Genomic DNA, 20,677 nt, shown 5'->3' with positions numbered 1-20,677 from the left:
CTGATCAATTATGAAGTGACTCAAATATTTCAAAAAACAATGATGAATCCTTTGATTAAAAATATTTTTTAGAAACTAGCACTGCATCCAAAGATCATAAGAAATCTTGCTTAAACTGAAAGAAATGTCTCTATAACTAAATTAACACTGACAGCTGTTTCATAAGGGCATGTTTTTTTACTGATATTTCCCTGAAGAAAGCTCAGTTTCATGATAATACAGCAAAAACAGGTCAAAACTTGAAAGATGAGAATATTATACTGCAAGTTTTTAATGCAGGGTGAGATTAAATTTCCACCTGCAATTTTTATATTCATTTAATCTTCCCTATAATAAATTACAGTACAAATGTCAGTGATTAGAGTACATTGCAATTTTCTTTTTAAAGATGCAAAAAGAGCTTCATGAACACAGCAACATTTTGAGTATCAATTTAAATTCCTTGGAGTGAATTTTTACCATCTGGGAAATGCTTCACACTTAACTTATTTTCAGTAACTCTTTGCAAAATACCAGGGCAGCACAGTTTTCACCAAATCTTTCTTTGTCACAATTCTATAATTCCAATATGCTATCTAATTATATAAAAATATGCAGAATCACACTTGAACTGTAATTGGAAAAATTGCATCAGTTTTGCTTATTCAGGCTTTGAGCTTCAAAAAGCTTTGGTAAATACTTCACTGGAAAGGTACATTTCTATTGATAACTACACTTTTCAAAAGAGTTTTTATGTTTACTGTGCACCTCTGGATCCAGAAAGAGGATCAAAGTGACCAATAGATGGGATCAAAAGAGAATGCCCTTTAACTCCTTTTTCCTTAACACTACACCCTATACCATTAAACGATGCAAACACCTTTCAGATTTTCTATAAGCATCTTCCAGCCCTGTATGTGTCCCCATACAGGGTATTCCAAAGCTGCATATTCTATTTACTGTTCACAGAAATTCGGGCACACAGAAGAGAATGTCACATGTTTAACATGCTTATTCTCAATTTTAAGTTTTATATCATCAACCAAATTCACCACTGTTTTATGTCGACAGAAGCCCCTATGATGGATCCTTTGAAGGATATGTGTCCTCTCCACCCCAACACAGGAAGGAATTGTGGGATTTGCATTAGATCTGGGAAGGTTGTGAACAGAATGGTGGCAAAATTAATAGCTTCAGAGATCCAATTTAGGCACTGAAAGTTCTAGAACTATTTCTAGCATGATTCACAGATCCTAGCCTTAGTGATAACGTGTCCTGCATTCACTTTATGTGAAATCTCCTTATAAACCATTCTAATGTAAGCAGATACAATTGACTGAATGCCACAGCAGCAGAAATGATTACACCAGAGCTTCATTGTGATGATCTTAAAGTTTTCAAAGGTTCAGAGTTATGCGGAAAATTGGTAAGAAAACGTGAAAACCAGATAGTAATGAGACTATAGCTGTGATGGTCTGAACTAGGTATCTTTTTCTATGACTTTCTATTTATATACTGCTCTGAATCTACACAGGGCCATACTGTGTACTGCTCCATACTGATCTACTGTGGATGTGTGAAAGCCTGCCACAAGACCTTACACCAGCTAGCAAGACAGCTGTCCAAAAACACCAGACAGAAACTCTTCCTGAATTCCATGGTAAGGACTGAAGAGATAAACCAATCCTTTTTTTTTCTGGCATGCTACATCTTACACATCTGAAGAAAAGACGCAAAGAGGTAACAGTTCAAATTATTTTGCATGAATTTGCCTGTTAAGTAAAAAATAATAAAAACAACAATTTTTTCTAACACCTCCATGCTTTTCTAACAACTTATCCAAGGAGATTCAAGTTAAATTTATTGCTGGCATAACAAACAGTGGACAACAGTCCCAACTCTTTATTTCCCAGAGCAGGTTGTGCCCAGCTGAGACAGACTTCTTTGATGCACCTCCATCAGAAAAACTTTTGGCTCTGTGCCACTATTTAGCCCATAAAGTTGTCTGGATGTTAAATGTTCAACTTAGAATGCTGAATGTTCAACTTAAAATTAGGAGTTACATATTATTCTATTACTAAAAATGATATTTTTCTTGAGCAGAGATTGACTTCACATCTGAGGAAGCCACAGAGAATGAGTTATTTCATCTACAGGCAGAAATAATTTTGCTTCTGGCATATACTTCAAAGCAATTTTTAGAATCTGAAACAGAAATAAGTGATGTACTGTGCTAAAATGTCCCAAATTGATTGCTAGCCTTAGAAAAACAGGAAGCATGCAGATTTAAATGCCTTTTTAGAGCACAGAATAATCCCAAGTCTTGTCAGTTAAGTGCACCTGTCCAATTCAGATCTGTTTTAAGTCACTGTTCAGTTCTATCCTGCACATGTTCTACTTTAGAATTATAGACTTAGAATGATATCCCAGAATGATATCCCACTGGTTTTGAACTAATGTATTGCCTCCAGTGTTTTTAGAAAGAAAAAGCTCTTCAACACCAGTAATTTTTAATGTGTTGGAGTCTGATTCCATCTGAAATCTGCTATACTGAGTAAGAAAATTTCCACTATTACCAATAAGCTTTGGATGAGGCCCGTAGAGAATCTTAACTGATTATCAGCATTTTAAACACATTTTCTTACCAAATTCCATATATTGTCAGTATCAAATATTCTATGACACCTTTATAGATAACTATATAGGTATGTATACCTATAAGTGTAGGTACCTTGCAGAACATTGTATTTTGCAAAATACATTTGCACATTTTGGTCAAAACAGTGACTTCAAAGAATAATGCAGCATATGTAACTACAGCATGTAATTAAAACTCCTTCATAAACAGTCTAATTTATTTTTCAGGTTATGAATGAATGAGTGATAACATGCAGAATAGTTTGCTATATCCATTAAAAAACAGGTACTTGAAAGTAGGATTTTAAAGTATAGATGAGAATTAGCAATCAAACTGCTGACTATTGTTTTCTCTTTCTTTTTTCTCTCTCAATTTTGACTTATCTATTATTTTTTTCTTGTTCTCTTTCTCATGGTTCCGACATTTCTAAGTCAGAATACAAAATTTCTCACCAGATTTAGCATAATCATATTATGCTAAATTTCTCAACAGATTTAGCCTAATCATATTATAGACATTTACCTAAGAGAAAAACTGGACCTACTGCCATATCTTCAGTTTATTTTTAGTTCTCAGGATTCCAGGGGATGAGGGGTATAAGGACTGCTAAGAATTAAATTTCTTTTACAAGACAAATTACTTGCTTAGAAACCTTTTTCCTTTATTTTCTATCATCACTGCCATTATTCCTTGGATTATCAGATTGAGAACTAAGACAACTGAAAGCAGTGAAATTCAGTTAACATATTTTTTTCTATTTTGTGTATCTTTTCCTAATACTACTTTAATGACAGTATTTAGTAAACAATTCTTTAATCTTAATTTGCTTACAGATATGATGCTAATTGTACAAGATCTGCTGTCTATGGTGCTGAGGCAGAATTTAATTATGCAGAGTGATGGGTGGGTTTTTTATTTGTTCAACACCATTTAAACTCAGTATCAATATCTGAACATGGGGTTTGGAAGTGCAAATGCCCTTACTGGTTGTGACACAGAAGAATGAAACAGGAGGAGAGTGCATATCCAGTAACCAAGCCTGATTTCCAAGTGCTGAGAAGAGTGCAAAGAGCTCCCATAAAAAGAAATAAAGCTCTCATAAGGAAAACACAATATGATATCTAATTACAAGTTTAGAACTTATTCGAGGCATAATAATCTATGACCATTTAAATCCCAAAAGGTGAAGAAAGGCAACAACTATATGACACTTTCTAAAGTAATTGTACTGATTATTTATGCAGCTGATGTAAGCATTTAAGGCAACTCAATATTATCCCAGGAGTAATAGGAGGCAGAGTAGTTTAGACCAAAATATATAACATTACTAATCTCAAACAGTGCAATTTAAAAATCTAAAATATTGAAGTATGTATTAACAGTGTTTACTTCATCAGGATTCCAGGTAAACACCATCATGAGATATTCTTGCTTCGATGTGTGTACCTCATTTTGTGATAGTGGTTTGCTTTCACTGACTGAGAAAAAATGTTTCCCCATGGCTACTGTTGCTATAGGTGATGTTTCAATTGCTGCTTTACTGTGGAAGAATGTTCTTGAGAGAAGGAATATATCAGGTCAGAATTTTCTGAAATCCCAAAATTATCATGTGTGATTATTTCCTGAAATAATCATTAAGACACATTATGACACTTGATTGGAACTTGAAATAGGTCTGTTCCAAAATTTTTCTACAAAATTAAATGAGGCATTTAGTACCTCGGTACTGGTCACCTTATCTTTAATTGAGATTAGTGCTGTTTCCGTTTCCCCCATCATTTTCAACATGTAGCTATATGACAAAAGACAACACATCACTCGGGCATCTTGTAGTACCTTATCAAGAGTTTAAGAGTTTAACTTAGCATTCCCACATGGGTCAAAACCAACAGTGTTCCATCTCTATTGCACTGAAGACAAATTCAGCATTTGCCATAGAGTAAAAGCATGAAGATACAGCAGATGGGGGCTGGCTGCTTGTTAAACCACCAAAGCACAGCTGCCTAAATTCTCTCAGAAATTCCTAAGTGATACACAGTCCAAGGAGAACTTCTCCTGACAACAGTAGACACCTTGTAGGCAGATATGGGCTGTCAGTTCCACTGGCATTACACCATTAAGGGGTTTTCTGCCTATACTAGAGTATGGAATTTTAATATTTTACAATATGAAAAAGAAAACAGTGATGAACATTTATTATTCTGTGGTCATGATATAATACTACCTCCTAAGTCACAAAAAAACTTGGGGGAGAATAGCTCATGCAGTACATGCTGCTCTGAGAAATGTCTGTTTTTAGCTTTGAGAAAAATGCCTGGTAATACAGGGAAAAACAGTCTTCCCTGTTCCCTGAACCTGCATTTTCAGCACTGTTTTTCTTCTTTTATGTTGTTACTCTATTTTTTTTCTTTTTCAGTGTCTCATTTGTCTTGCCTATGAAGATGACATAGAATACCTTTCCAGAGGAGGAGGGAGGGGAATGCAATTTTGAGTATCATCTCACTTTATCTGAGGGATATGAACTAGCTAGCAAGTAGGTAGGGGTTATTCTAATTGCTTGGATAGACAGCAAGCGATTCAAATAATTGAATATTTATGGTTTTAACATCTAACTCCTGGAATTGTTCCCAGAAATGAACAGCAAAACAATAAGCTTGGTTATACAAAACCTGTATCTCATAGTTAGTCTTTCTGATGGTAAAAGAGACAATTACAGCTTTTTCCACAGTTGAAACACTGAGAATCTCTCATTTCTCATTGTTTTCATTCATCTAAATTTTTTTCATGGTTAATAGGACCTCATTTGTACTGAAGGCTTACAGGTGCATCTTCATTAGAGTTTTACCTTGGCTGGGAAATCTCTCCACAGTTCCTATTTATAGTGGTTTTGTTCACATCCTGGAGCAATCTTGAAGTCCCTTCCTTCTGGGTAAAATTAAGTGGGAACGTGGGCTCAAATGTGAGTGCTATACCTTTGTTTACTTTTACATGATTTACATGATCTGTTCTTCCATCATTTTTAAGGTGCCACTAGACTTTCAAAGCCAATATTTTAAGACCCAACAAGGATCTATAAGATTCACAGGGTTCATTTGAAGGATGTTTGGTTTTTACTTTTGCTTTAGTAATAGCAACATTAAACTGCCTCTTGCTGTGTAGGCAAAAGTTGTTTTTTTCTAAATTCAACCATTTATCAGAAACAAAAGTCCCCAATGACCACCTTATAGTCCTACTCTGGGAAATACCAAATTAGAAATAAAAAAGTAAATTCACTTTTAATAATTTGTTACTGAATTCTTTCTATTAAATATTTAATTCAACTATAGTATTTGCTTATAGTATTCTATGGAATCCAGTGAAAACTAAAACTGAATAAACCTACACCCACCTTTCTCCTAATTAATATTCATGTAAGCTGAGCATAGCAGCATCACAGAGTCACAGAATACGCTGGGTTGGAAGGGACCCACGAGGGTCAGAGTCCAACTCGTGGCCCTGCACAGCACCATCCCCAGGAGTCACTCCTGTGCCTGAGAGCATTGTGCAGACACTCCCTGAGCTCTGTGGGGCCGGTGCTGTGACCACTGCCCTGGGGAGCTGTTCCAGTGCCCAGACACCCACTGGGTGAAGAATCTATTTCTAATACCCAACCTAAACCTCCCTGGACACAACTTCAGGCCATTCCCTCAGGTCCTATCACTGGTCACCACAAAGAAGTAATATTACAGCTCTCAAGCATGCCTACATATATATATATATGTATATGTGTGTGTGTGTGCGTGTGTGTCTATGTGTCTGAGATCTTGATACTTTGATAAATTAAAATCAGCTTGGGGAGCATTATATTTGAAGAAAAACTTAAAATTAGATTTAAAAAAGCAAGCATGCTGGTCCCCAGAGATGTATTTAAACTAAACTAGATTTTTAATTAAAGTTGTACTAAAATGGTATGGTGAAATTATTTTTTGCATGTCTTTGTGTTTTCACATATGGATCGAGATTTTGCGTGGAGATTTTTATTTCTTGACAAGTAAACATCTTGCAAACAATTGCACAAGGACATACTTCTCTCTACAGCCACTTAGAGCCTGACTTGTTCCAGAAACACGGATCCCATTATCAAAGCTACAATCTACATGATATTTTAAAGAGAGACTGCAGATGATATTACATCAATCATCAGAAGTGTGACCCAAACTCCTTGGTGTGTAGTGCCTCTACTGTTGACAGAATGGATTCTGGGAGGAAAAATTATAGAGAATCTTGCCATTCTATGAGATATGTCTGGAGACACCAATTCTTAAATATTTTCTTTAAAAATAAAAATCCATAGAAGACAATTAATATTATTCCTTGTGAGCTGTACAAGTTTGATCCAGAGTCCTTTTTAAGAGGGCACTTCAGCATGACTTAAATATTAAGAAAGCATATATAATGCCACTACAGAGTAAGTCTTCAACACTTTCATCCTTGTAAATACAATAAATAAACAATAAATAGCTGCTAATGAGATCTACAAAACACCAACAAAAGTGAAAATAAGACTTTCTTTCTAAATGATTTAACACAGGTCTTCCTTTGATATAAGAAAAATATGCATAACTAGGAAAAAAAAATCAAGAGATCAGTTCAGTTGGTCAGAGAGTGCTGCTAATAAGACCAAGGTCATGGCTTCAATCCCTGTATGGGCCATGCACTTAAGAGTTGGACTTTATGATTTTGAAAGTATTATTGAAACAAAAGATGGAACTCCCTCATTGTGATTCGATAGTTAGTTAAGTGTGTAAATCCTTGCAAAATTCCTTGTGGGAACAAAATCTGCATATGGGTTGCATGGAGAATGGATCCATCCATAGGCATACATCTAGTAAGGTTACATAATACACAGGAAACACCCAGGAGGTGTTTGGGCTTAGGAGGACCTTGGGCTGCAAACACTCAAAGGCAGTAACACTCTGAAGAGGCGTCACTGTGCCACTGTACTGCAATTACACATTTCCCAAAGGTATTCATAATCAGTCAAATAGGGCACAGGGTAGATAAAACTTTACTCTTACTGAGACCAACCACATTATTGTCTGTCCTTCTGTTTTTAGTAAACTTATGAGAACTTATTTATTTGGGTATCTGACAGTTCTGACATATTTTAAGAGTACAGCTGTGTATCTTCCCCAGACATGGCCATGTGAATTTTTCTTCTTCAAATGAATGAGTCCAAGATCCCAGTGAACCCTCTGCACAGCTCTAAGAAGATAATTAATCTCTCACGATGTAAAAATTAGAAATGTAAAAAAATCCTTTCTATTTATTCAACTTTAGCACTAGAGCTACATTACAATTATAAATATGAACTGAAAAGTCATATACACAACTTGTATGATCAAGTGCTAAATTAGGTGTAATATATAGTGTTTCTGTAGATTTTCAAAGAAATGTTGAGAGTTTCAATTTTATTATATACTGAATTTGTACAATCAATCATTTTTACCAAAAGGTAGAAATGCTCCTGAAAGGAAGGAGTATTTTAATTTTTTTTAAACCTGCCATTATTTTTTAAATTTCTAATTACAAATCAAACTAGCCACCGTATAAAAGTTACTCAATATAGCAAGAACCAGATGCAAATTATTTAATCTTGTTTTACAGTAAGATCTACTCAGTCATTCTGAAACCATTCATGCAATTGTCTCAGATTTGTTGACCAAATCCTGCTGAAAAAAGGGTTTTCAAGGCTGGAATCAAAATTCTGGAACTCCTAGCATCATATCCATTTTAGGAAAAATGACAGTGGTTATTCCAGAATGAGGGAGACTGGTGTTCAGTTTTCGTCTTTCACTAAACGGCATCAAAGTTTAATTTTCCACAAGAACACTATCATCAGCAATGTACTCTGATATTTGTCATGTTCACATTGTTCAGCTAGAGCTGTTTATAAAATGCATAATAAATTAACTAATGAAGAAGACTGACTATACTCTAGTTTTTGGATATCCACCAAAGGTAAAGAAGGCTTATTTTCCCACCCCCATTTTTTCATACAGCTTGGAATGACATAAAGAGAGAAGATTGTTATGATATGATACTAGCATTACAATGGGAGAGCAAGAAACAGAAACAAAGAAAGAAATCTAGTGAGTTGCGTGCAAGAAAGAGAAACAAGAATTGTCTTTAATTCCAGAATGGCCTTAGGAGAAAACTTTTTTTTTTTTTTTGTTACTGACTAGTGTGTTATACAGAGAGCTTTTTGTTTTTCTTAAAACTGGACATCACTAATTATACCCAGAGGGCTAAAATTTCTTAAAAAAAACCAGGCAGATTTTGCTATTTCCTTCAGTTCTAATCATCTCACATATGGCTTGGAAACACAGCTGGTGAGTAGAAAGCTTTCTACAAGATGCAAAGGAGAAGAAACAGAAAAGCAATTAAATATTAATAAGAGGACATGACACAGGAAAAGAAAACCAGATTGAAATGTAAGATAGAATATCCTAAATAATGTTACAATCAGTTTAAGTGCATTCACAGGGTAAAAGAAAACTGTAGCATAAACAATATTGTGAGGAATTGAAGACTGAGATATCCTAGGGCTCTTTTTTCATTGCCTTCACCTCACAATGGCAATTGTTCTGACTGATGAAATGAAGAAGTTTTCAAGAGCATCCCTCCACAGCTTGGTCAATCTCATTTACAAAACATCCAATGAAAAGATAAGGGAACAATACAAGGCATGGTGACAGCCTAAAAACTAAAACAATCTCACTCTGCAAATGGTCCTATTACAAGTTAAAGAGTTATTTTGCTTCTGGCTCACTAAAAAAAACCAAACCAAAACAGCAAAGCAAAGAGCTGACTAAGATGACAATCAGATAAGTATGAGTATTGCCCATAGTTACTCTGCTTCTAGAGATGGCTAAGAAGTGTAAATGACACATTACAGAAAATATTTCTTCTTTTGACCTTACATGTCAGGATGGTTATTACACCTGGAAAAAGCTATATTAAATGTAGACAAATAACATTTTAAATTACATTGCTTCTAACAGCTGCACTCATAACCTCAAAAGAAGGTTCCTCAAAAGAAGGTCCTTAGTCCTTATTGACTTAATATAGTAGTATCTGTTGCTCCTTCAGAGAATCATTTTATGGTTTGATGAAGCACTTATTTATCTGTACTGACACCTCTCAAGAAAGGGGAGGTATGCAACTAAATGAAGTGTAAAAGATTTTAATAGCTGCAGATAGACACGTATACAAACACGGATACATTGCAGTAAGCTTTACATTATGCTTATTTCAGAGGCAAAAAAGGATTTAGAGAAATAGCTAACTCCTGGACCTGATAGCAGTGTAACACACTCCTAAGGATCCTGAGGGAAATTTTCCCCAGTTTTAGGTGAGTATCTAAAATTTTCCTCTCCAGCACCATCACAGCATTGCTCTATCTCCTACCTTCTTCCTTGCCACACTGAGGCTTAAGAATACAGGCTTTCAAAATTAGTAAAAATACCTTAAGTATCAGAACAGATTTTTTTCCCCCCTATATTGTAAACAATAGCTAACTGGCTTTATTCAGAGTAAGCAAATAATGCGAGTGAAAAGAGCAAATCCTGTGAAGAATAGCCATTTGAATAAAAGATAGGCAGGCACATGGCTCAACACATGCCTTTCCACATGTGGTCAGATGGTTCAGAATTTGATGTGAAAAGAGATAAGCTGCTCATGTCATTCCTTGTTTGAATAACACATCCACTGCTATATCTGACAACAGAGATTCAAGACCCATCTGCAGTTTTATTCCCTCAATATGCTTGCTACAAATTGTTTTATTTTCATATTACTTTACCATTTTTTAGCAATCTGAACGTCCACATATTGAGTGACATGAGACAGTATGTTTGGAGAGCATGAACAACTAAGTGGGTTTAGCCCACATAATTCCTTTAAGCCTGAGAAAAGACTGAATGACAACACTGCAGAGGCATTACTGAAGGGCTGTCATGAACTTTAAGTTGGAATAATATAGTTAATTCCAAGGAGATTACCTTTAAGTTCAGGTGGCATGAGATTCAGGGCCATATTGTATCTAATGTTTCATGAAGGCACTACCACAAACCAATCTCTTGGAAAAAGGTATACTGTTTTTGACTGGAACAACAGGAATTGGTTTCATCCACAGCTTTCCAGGTATTGCCTCAGAAAGACCTTTCTGCCACTAGATTTTTGGGTGTGTTGAAATATTCGTAACACTGAGATATAATTACAATGAGCTGCATGAAATTCATTTCTTTGAAACTGGACTGTGCAAAGACAATAGTAGTTAATAAAGAAAAGTTTATAATAATAATCAACCCTACATTTCCCTGTCCCTGTGGGACAGACTGCATCCTGCCTTAGATAACTCTGCAAAAGCTGAAATTAGAAGCAGCAAAAAGAAGGGCAACATAAGGAGACCTCAACATGCTACATCTGCTGGACAAGTTAATTAGAACAAAAAATAAACTGTATGAGACAGTACAGAGTACGGTCCCCAGTAGCAATTCCTGGAATAGCTCTACTATGTCTTACTAATTGCATTCAGTTGAATGTAGCTATAAGTTATAGGGAAAAACAAATAATTTTTGCAGATGAAAAGGTTCAAATTAACCTGTTTTGAAGAATGCCTTGGCAGAATTTGTTGCATTGTAATCAAGAAGATGATGAAGAAAATTAAAAACCAGAGAAAAGAGGGCCTGAATTTGACCTTCAAAGCCATTTCATCTGGAAAAGAGTTTTCAATCAATGACAAGTTGGTACAGACTGGTAATACCATTTTTTTTAGATATTACCTCACTGGATGTACAGGTGTCTGGATAAAGGAGGTTGGAAAGCTTTATCTACCAAAATTTTTTGATTATTCTTATTTCATTACAAGCCAATATTTTCCCCTTTATCTGTCACTTGAAAACCATGTGTTCTTTTACTCATTAGTGAGGTTTTGTTAACAAAGACAGTGTACCATGAGCTTGCATACAGCCCACCCAAAAAATGCACTGGTAATAAAAGTTACTTTCTTCTTCTTGGTATTTCTTTCATTTTCTATTTCACTTCTAGTCATTCCAAAACTTTTTATAATTGAAGAAACAAGGCTTGAAGAGTCTAAATAGACATCAGAGTTTGATCTTTTCATATCAGCTCTTAATAAATGAGATACTTGAATGAGAAAGTAATGCTGACAACTACGTGACCTACTTCAAAGAGCAGCTTTGCTATTGTCACATAAAGAAACATTCCTGCACAAGAATAAATTCTGACTGTATAAAGGAATGCAACATAGCCAAGAATTTTAGGCCTGATCTCTGTAAGAAGTTTCTAATTCTAATAGGCCTGTAGTTCTCGATTCTCTCAAAAGAAAAAGACAAAACTACAAGTTCTGAGCTTTTAGGGATGCTTTTGCTTCTGAAATAGGGCTTGTGAGACAGAACAATTTCATCAGATATGTACTGTAAAGAAAGATCTGAAGACAATTATAGAAGGAATGGCAGGTGTGACTCAAATACCATTTTTTCAAAAGTAAAAGAAAAAAAACTATAGTCTACACATTGAGGATTAAATTCTTGAATTGTTCATTCCAGGCTGGTTTAAGGAAAAATGCAGCCTTCTTAGATGTATTAAATGTCTCTCACAGTTAAAGAACATGGCATATAAAAGCAGTAACAGGTACTTTAAGGTCCTCTCCAGTGGAGACAGCCTTTCTAACTAAGGGATAAACTCAGTAAATACTTCTCAGTACCACAACAAGATGAGAAAAATCCGTATACTCGTTTACAATGAATGGCATACTGAACTTACTCAAAATGTACAGATTTTCATGAACTGAAAATAAAGATTGTAATGAGATTACCTTCAGACATCTGCTGGCATTTTTGCTGCATACATGAATCTGAGTACAAATATATTTTGTGAGCTGAAACAGAACAAGAACCTCTGCAGAACTGTCTTTTTAATTTCATGGCCCAATTATACTTGGGACAAGAAGACATAATGTAATTATATGGGTTAGAGAAAGATCCATTATTTTGACTGATCAAGTGAAAATGAAAAAGAAAATCATCCAGACTGGCAGTTTCAGCTGCAAGCATTGACTGTGCCAAGCCAATGTTACCAAAAGGCCACAATTTTGTTGCCTTCCATCTTTAAGTTTTACAGTTTCAAGAGAACTTGAGGGATACAGAAAACAAGGCAGAGAGATCTCTTAGGCAGGCATTTCCCTGAAAGCCCAGGCTGCCCTCTCCTGGAATGAATAATTTCGCACATCTGTGGTCTTAGTTCACGGTCAAAGTAACATGAGGAACATCTCACAAACAACAATCACCTGATTATCAGGTGTTTAATTTCTCATGTGTGTTATCTTACAGAACACCTATTAAATATCTGTATTCAGATGATGAAAAAAATCACATGCATCTTGCTGGGACAGAGTTGCCTACAGAAATGACTCCCTGTGCAATGAAGTGGTCTCACTTTTAGCACAGTAACTTATTATACTACTATGAGTAGTAGCTGGTATTACTGGGATGCACTGGTGTCCAGCTTGAGGTGAAATGCAATGCTATGAAAGCATGACCATGCACTTGGAATTCGAGAATGCTTCTCTGATGTCAATGATCTAGCACCGGACAAAGCCCTGAGAAGAGGTCACGCCAACACTGCATTCACACAGTCTGCCCTACACCACCTGGAGGGACAGAAATGTTGCCAACTTGTTGCAGGTTCTTCCACAAGTTAAAGTTCAAAACAAAGGACAGAACCTTTATTCTTCCATCAGGCAACCTGATATTAAGGTATCTGCTGCCATCCATGCACGCAATGTACCTGGTTTGTCTACTTTACTATCTGACGCCAAAGCTGAAGCACATATTTACCACATATTTACCGGCCTGTTCTCTGGATAACTAATCAGAAAGGTTGACATATACTATCATTCAGATAATATGTCTCAGATATTAAATATATCTGTGAAAGTGTTCCATGTTTCTCTATTTGATAAAAAATCACTTCTTAAAAATCAGGACCTCTGTTTCAATTAGGTGATGTAGGGAATTAGCAAACACCAAGAGTAAAACTGTGATCCCCAAACACAAAAAGGAGCCATCAACAACAGGTTGATTCTTTGGTAGCAGACTATCAAAGGTAGTCTAGACCACCTGAGGTAAAGGTAAAATTTTTACAATAATTATTTTTTGTATTCATCTCTTACTTTTATCTGAATTATAATGAATCATTGCAAAAGACAAAAACATGAAAAGCACTGTAATTGAGTAGGGAAATACTTATGCCTTATTTAAATGGAAGTTTCTGATTTAGAAATCCTGTAAAAAGGATTTAAATTGTTTCACTCAAATGCACACAAATCTTCAATTAAACTAACCAGTATTCTAAGATGCAGACTTTCCATGAATTTTCAGAAGGTAATATTTAGATCATATGAGGAGTTGTATCTGTTGTCACTGTAGATCATGAAAAGAAACAAGGGACCTCTCAGTGAAACAACAGCTATCTAAAGCAGAGAAAAGCTGTAGCAGAACAGAGAACAATGTTTCTGCTGCTCCTTGCTGACCATTATTATTCCAGGTTCAGCTTTTAACATTTTTAGATAAGAGACAAGCCTTAAAGACTTTTCCAAGAAAGACAATTTTGATCTGTTCCTTTAAGATTTTATTCTCTTTCCACATTAGTACTTCTTGTCTCTTGCAGAGTTACCATGCATCATCTATCAGTAATGAATCAAAATGAACTAAATGATCAAAATAAAGTGTGGGTTTTTTCATTCAGAGTAATATTGTGTCTAATACAGGATCCCATATATTACTTAAATAATTCCAGGATACCAGCTGAAAACAAAGGGCAGAAATGTAATTTTAATTGTAATTATTTCATTTACTAATGACAAATTAAGGATTATTGATGGTAAAATGTACTATTGAAAAGCTTGTTGAAGATGCCCTGAACTTCAGTCATTTTGCCTGTTATTTTTTCTTAGCTTTCTGGGCAGAGATAAAAGGAAATTCAGTTTTCACTCAATCCATAAATCAAATAATCCACAAATTAGAAGCATAAAATTCTAAGGAGCATGACCTTAAAGACCCAATCTCAGATAAAATTAAATGCAGTAATTAGAAGTTACTGAATGTAGTCCATTGTAGATTCAACCAAAGAAGACAAGAGTCAAGCGAATCCAGATACCATGAAGAACTTTAACAGAATTGTGCAACAGCAGAAATCTGGAGAAGTGAATTATCTAACGCCAGTGAATGTTCTTTCTGTTTTCTTATCTTTGCTTTTAAACATCAAGCAATATTTATTATAATTCAACTACCCAGAATAAAATTGTGATTGCTGAGGAGAATTTACAGTAGAAAAAAACCCAGTAACAACAGAAAGCAACCAAAACATTAAAGAATCAAATGACCCCAGACCTAGGAATAAAAGATACCATTCAAATTGCTTCCAGTTAGGTTCAAAAATGTTTTCTATATCCTTTATATAAGCACCTTCTTTTAGTTTCAAAGATGACATATATTATCTTTGTTTATATTATAATCCAAAAAATCAATATGAATAATCTCTGATCATTTTAACTCTCTCTTCATCAGAGAAGATAGGATTTCTCACTCTTATTTCACAATAGTTCCCTAAACATATAGTTTTCTATTGATCTAGCTATGAAATTATGTTTTTAAACTCTACCAACTAGGAATGAAGAGGATTCATCTCATTTCAAGACCAATGCTACAAAAACCAATTGATAAGTTTGCACTGAATTGTAACATTTATATTATTTTTATTTTACAGTAATCTACTCCTATTTATATTTTAAATACAATACCCTTTTAAACTTGATCTGCAGATCCTGTAAATTAGCTACCAAAGACATTTCTTTCATAACAGCAGCTTTCCTGAATACTATATCCTTCTGCCACAAATTTAGCCTAAATAAAGCAACTTTTGTATGGAATTTGAAAGGACAAAGGTAAATGCTTGTTTTGCTGACAATTTCCCATTCTTGAAGCTTTGATCTGTGAAAAAGGAAATACTTTATTCCTTTTTACAGCATTTTCATTATGTAAATCTCTGTTTACAGATAAAACCTTCCTTGTTCCATCACTCCATTCAACTGTTATCATGAGAGCAAATACAGTGAAGTTTTACTTTAATGAATCCCATCACTATTGAAGAAACAATCACAGCTTTCCTAGAAATCTTCTCTTCCTCATCTTTACTGGTGGTTACATAATGATTTCTAATTACATTTTTTCAACTTAAAATTCTTATTGGAGTATATTGACCACACAATGATGAAAGTAGATGTATGAATCATCATCATTTCAAAAACTAAAATACCTAAATTCTAGGCAAGTCTGGAAATTAAAGGTTTCTTATTCAAAATATAATATTCAGGAAAAAAGTATGCTTCATAATACCGGTCATAAAATTATCAGAACTCTTTGTAGAGTAGTAAGAAAAAAATCAGGAATAATTCTGTATTTATGATAACAATTCTGTATTTATGATAAATGTATTTTACTACGAAAGACAACAGCAATTAAAAGTTAAACCCAAAGACCTAAAGTTTTATAAAGCTTTGTTGACAGACAAAGTAAGTCTTTTTTCTATACCTGTAAGTTCTTTCTCTTCAAGACTGTATTCCAGAGATCCAAAGGAATAATTAGCTGGACTGATTGCAGGAGTAGAAATAAAACTTGCACAGCCAATGGTTGGGTTGATTTCAAAATAATTGTGGCCGTGATTCATTCGGTGAAATTCCAGAGAAGATACTATGGATGTACGTTGCTTTGGCTACAAGAAAAATAGAAAGTTGCCATGAAAAATACCGACTTTTTATATAGTTTTCATCACTTGACATTTAATAAACCTATTTTTCTTTGGTTTTCCTTTTTTTATTTGGCTCAAAGGTTATAGTGGTAAAAATCATTTCATATGACATGCCTACGTGTAGAGATAATTTCCTTCTAAAATCTGGATTAATCTTTATTAGAAAAAATGTGTGTCTTCATTCTAATCAATTTAATTCAACATAAAATAGGCCTTTACAGCCTTGCATATAATAATTTCAATCATCTTTTGATAAGAAAGGGAGCTCTTCACCAGCTGCATTGCTGGGTACATCTTGCAAAACAATTAGACCGCTGATGCCTGTATAATGAAGTTTACTAAATAATATCAAGTGCCCATCACTCGAAAGCCACCCTCTGCTGTTTATTCCATTTATGAATGTGCCTCAAATATTCAAAGACTGAAATGTCTGGAAGCTTAAGGGAAAAGTGTTAGCTTGAAAAACATACATGAAATTCAAACTTTCTGTATGAGTTTTCATGCAATAGTAAAAGAACTTGGCACCACTTTATTTCAAATATTTACTTTCAAAGGAAACCTCTGAAGAGACCTCATTTAATGGTTGTGCTTTGGATTGCAGAGCAGTTTTAAAGCATGAGAAACTAATTTATTTTGGGTGGATCTACACCATCAGGTGTAGAAATTAAACCTATATAATGTGTTCATCAGGTCAGCAACAACTTTTTCACTACATGGACTTGTTCCCATTGCACTGCACTACGTACTAATACAGGCATAACCTTAGTGGTCCACATCACAGCTTTTAAGCCACAGATCACTGCTGGTTTGCAATGCCATGCTAAATAGCCTGTTGCAGCACTCATCTGGTTCCATACCCACAGTACCCTAACCCCAGAATACTCATTGCTGCCTCAAGATCAATGACCTGAAACATTAAACACGTCTGAAATAGAGGAGGCCCTGCATACGTGTTTATAGCTGTCTGTATATTTCACAATAGAGAAAAACATCTCAGGAAATTCTGCCTTGGAAAACCAAACCTGGACAAAAATAAGAAAAAGAGAATAAAAGATGCGTCATCTCTTCTTGTTCTAGCATGTCAGGCTTAACATATCAGAATATTTGTAAGGGTGAAAAATTTGTTCCTTATTAGTATCATGACCTAATTACTACCTTTGGGAACATAAGATCCTCATTGGACCACAAAGGTATTCATCATCCCTTATCTGTTAAATCTATCAATAGTCCAGTGGAGTGATTTTCAAATTTGTTTTTGATTAAATTTAATTTTCAAATTTTCAAATTTAATTTTTAGGTTACAAGTCCTGCAATGCTTGTGTTACAAATACTGAACCAGGCTGTTTTCACTAAAAATTCACCCTTCATATTGGAATGTCAGACAGAAAAATTCAATAGAATTAGGTTTGTATAATGTTGATTATTTCTTCAAGTTGTATTAGGCATCATATGAATTAACTGTGTCATGTTAAAACTGAGAAAAAAGGGAAATTTTGGTAAGCATCTAGAACTCATCTATAGTCTATTGGGCAGACTTACTTTCTTTAATAATTAAAACCAGTTTCTGATTTGAATGCCTGACTCCTAGGTCTAGTAATTTCATGGGAGAGTTAAATGAACAGGGACAGACTCCAACATCAAACAGTGTGGTTGGAAATCATTGTTTGGGATCTGAGCCAAAATAACTCTCAGATCAGACCAAAACCATTCATCTGTATTAATTAAATCTAAATGGCACACTTTTGCTAGACAACAGATTCACAAATGACCTAATTATTTCTAAAACTGAAAACGATCTCTGGTCATTTAGAAGTACATTTCTGGCCCTTGCCCAGCAATGGTGGCTTTGCAGATCTGCAGGATCTGAACTCCTGTGTTGAAAAGGGGACACTTCTCTTAACATGAGATGTGGTGTCTGGTTATTTTTAAGCCAAGACAATTCTTACCTAAATGAGCACCTGGAATGGTCCATCTTTGTCTCCCAAAGCAGCTCCAAAGGCAACTGCCCTGGCCTTTGCCTAGTCAGCCCTCCAGCCACCGTTTTGTCTGTGTGCCCCTTTCTTAGAGGCAGAATAGCAGCATCTGATACACCATTTGGCCTTTCACTACCTTATTTTGGACTTGGGCATTATTATTACTGATTGAGAGAAACGTATCTCAGTTTAAAGTCTTTCCAATCTAAGGCTTCTGCAGGAAACCTCTCTCAGCCTCTAGTACTGCACAGTATTACACTGCTGCAATATATTTGGAGTTAACAAGGTCCATCCATCAACATGTGCCAATAATTTTTCTATATAATTAGTCAGGAATCCAGCACCTAAGCCTTTGTAGCTAACTAAGAAACTAGAGGAACTAGAGGAATTTTTTTCACTTTCGCTGTGTCCTGTAAAATGTAATGCTGTTAAAGTACACTAGTTGTTCATTAATATATGCTATGAGAGACTCAGTAAACCAGTTTGTGCTGAGCGTATCTCTCTGCCTTTATCTCTCTAAAGCACTATTTGCACAAAAAACAAACTAACAAAAAAAACCCCAGTAGAAATGAATCAATCTTTTTTTACAGTTAGGATTAAATTCCATTCCTGATTTCATCAACCAAATTTCCAGTATAGCTATTCACATGCACCCTAGGTATTTAAGCTCCCAGAGCACTCAGTTGGGATCTAGCCAATAAAATCATGATCTAGTGTGTGTACCATCAAGAGTTCAGAGAACAATTTTCCTCACCCCAGCCCCCTTGGTATTGATGCCTTTTCCTTAATGCAGGTATCTGCCATCACTGCAGATTCCTTAGGGCATCTCACCTGGCCTCCAGCTGCCATTCAGAAGAGTGCAGGTCTCCCCTGTACATGCCCTGTACAATACCTGCACATGTGCATCTCAAAGACACCCCTATAGCACCTCAAATGACGTTAGCTTCTTACTTTTAAGTAACAGAATTTAATCCTGCAACTGTCCTAAGCATGATGGGAGATTAGGACTCTAAATCAGACATAGATTCTTACAGAAATGAAAGCAGAGGTGTTTCAGTCCCAGATTTAATCTCACATACATCTCACCCCTTGAAACACTCTAGAAATCTTTTCTTAGAATCCGACATCAAATTCCGGTCTTACTGGCAGTAAATCCTGACTTGGTTTGCTGATTGCCCCTGCCAAAGCCACTGTTTAACTACATTTACCAAGAACTCTTGAGATTGTTTCTGAAAAATTCTAAGATTATTTACTATATTGAACACCATAACTCAGTCAAGGGTCAAGATTTCATGGTTGTGAAACACAAATACAAAACTCTGTCCCAAAGAGAATGCTTCCTCCATTCTTCAAAGCCAGCTTTGTTATTACATGCCTTCCTTGTACAACTCCAAAGGTCTGGACATGCTTAGATAACCCTTGTGAAATTCTGGCATAGTTTTGGCTTCACTTCACCCCAATAATTATGCTACATAGAATGCAGATTTTTCCTTAAGTAGATTTTGATTCATTGGATTCATGTGTTTAATCCACTTGTTATGTGTAAATCTATTTAATGACTGATATTTACTTTTATATTATTTCAATTGTCATAATACCACCCTAGAAAACCCTATACCATCCTAAAATAGCATATCAAATCATGCTAATGAATAAATCTTTTCAATGCATAAGAAAAAATGTCAGTACAAACCTTTAAAGATAACAATAAGATTTAAATAACTGTTAAATCAGGTATAATAAAAATATTTTCATGTTCAGTCTGTAGCGAACATATATCAATGAAAGATACCCCTCTGAAACTGCAAACACAGGAAAAGCATCAAAATACACATATTTAATTGCTTTTTTGTTCAAAAGACAAGAACTTAATCCTTCCATTAATGGAATTTGCATGCAAGTTCTGTAACGCTACCATGACTGGCATGCTACACTATAAGCAGGCAAGGGATCATTCAAATATTTCTTACAACATTTAGCAGAGGCAGTAGGGCAAAACTCCTTTCTCAATTTAACACCAAAATATTTCTTCAGCTTTGAAGTATACTCTGCAATACAAGCTTCTGACTTCACCTTCTTTTACCTTTGGGATTTGTGTACATAGCACTATCATAGTCTTAAAAAAAATTAATTCTCACAGTACTCGGTACTATGGCAGAGCTAGTTGCCCCATTTTACAGATGCTGAGCAAGGGTATAGATCTTTCCCAAGGGAC

The 20,677-nt window shown here is 35.1% G+C and overlaps 1 protein-coding gene across 2 annotated transcripts in view; it reads right to left on the bottom strand.

Moving 5' to 3' along the window:
* Positions 1-20,677, bottom strand: part of ANKS1B (ankyrin repeat and sterile alpha motif domain containing 1B) — a 408,607-nt gene that overhangs the window by 238,852 nt on the left and 149,078 nt on the right. For both annotated transcript variants that reach the window (XM_066549544.1, XM_066549545.1), the window contains exon 12: positions 16,273-16,453. In XM_066549544.1, the coding sequence (XP_066405641.1) occupies positions 16,273-16,453 (181 nt within the window). The remainder of the gene's footprint in view (positions 1-16,272; positions 16,454-20,677) is intronic.

Source organism: Molothrus aeneus, chromosome 5 (genome assembly GCF_037042795.1).
Source record: "Molothrus aeneus isolate 106 chromosome 5, BPBGC_Maene_1.0, whole genome shotgun sequence".
Classification (NCBI taxonomy): domain Eukaryota; kingdom Metazoa; phylum Chordata; class Aves; order Passeriformes; family Icteridae; genus Molothrus; species Molothrus aeneus.
The sequence above is the reverse complement of the archived record's forward strand: the minus strand, read 5'-3'. Positions and strand labels throughout refer to the sequence as shown.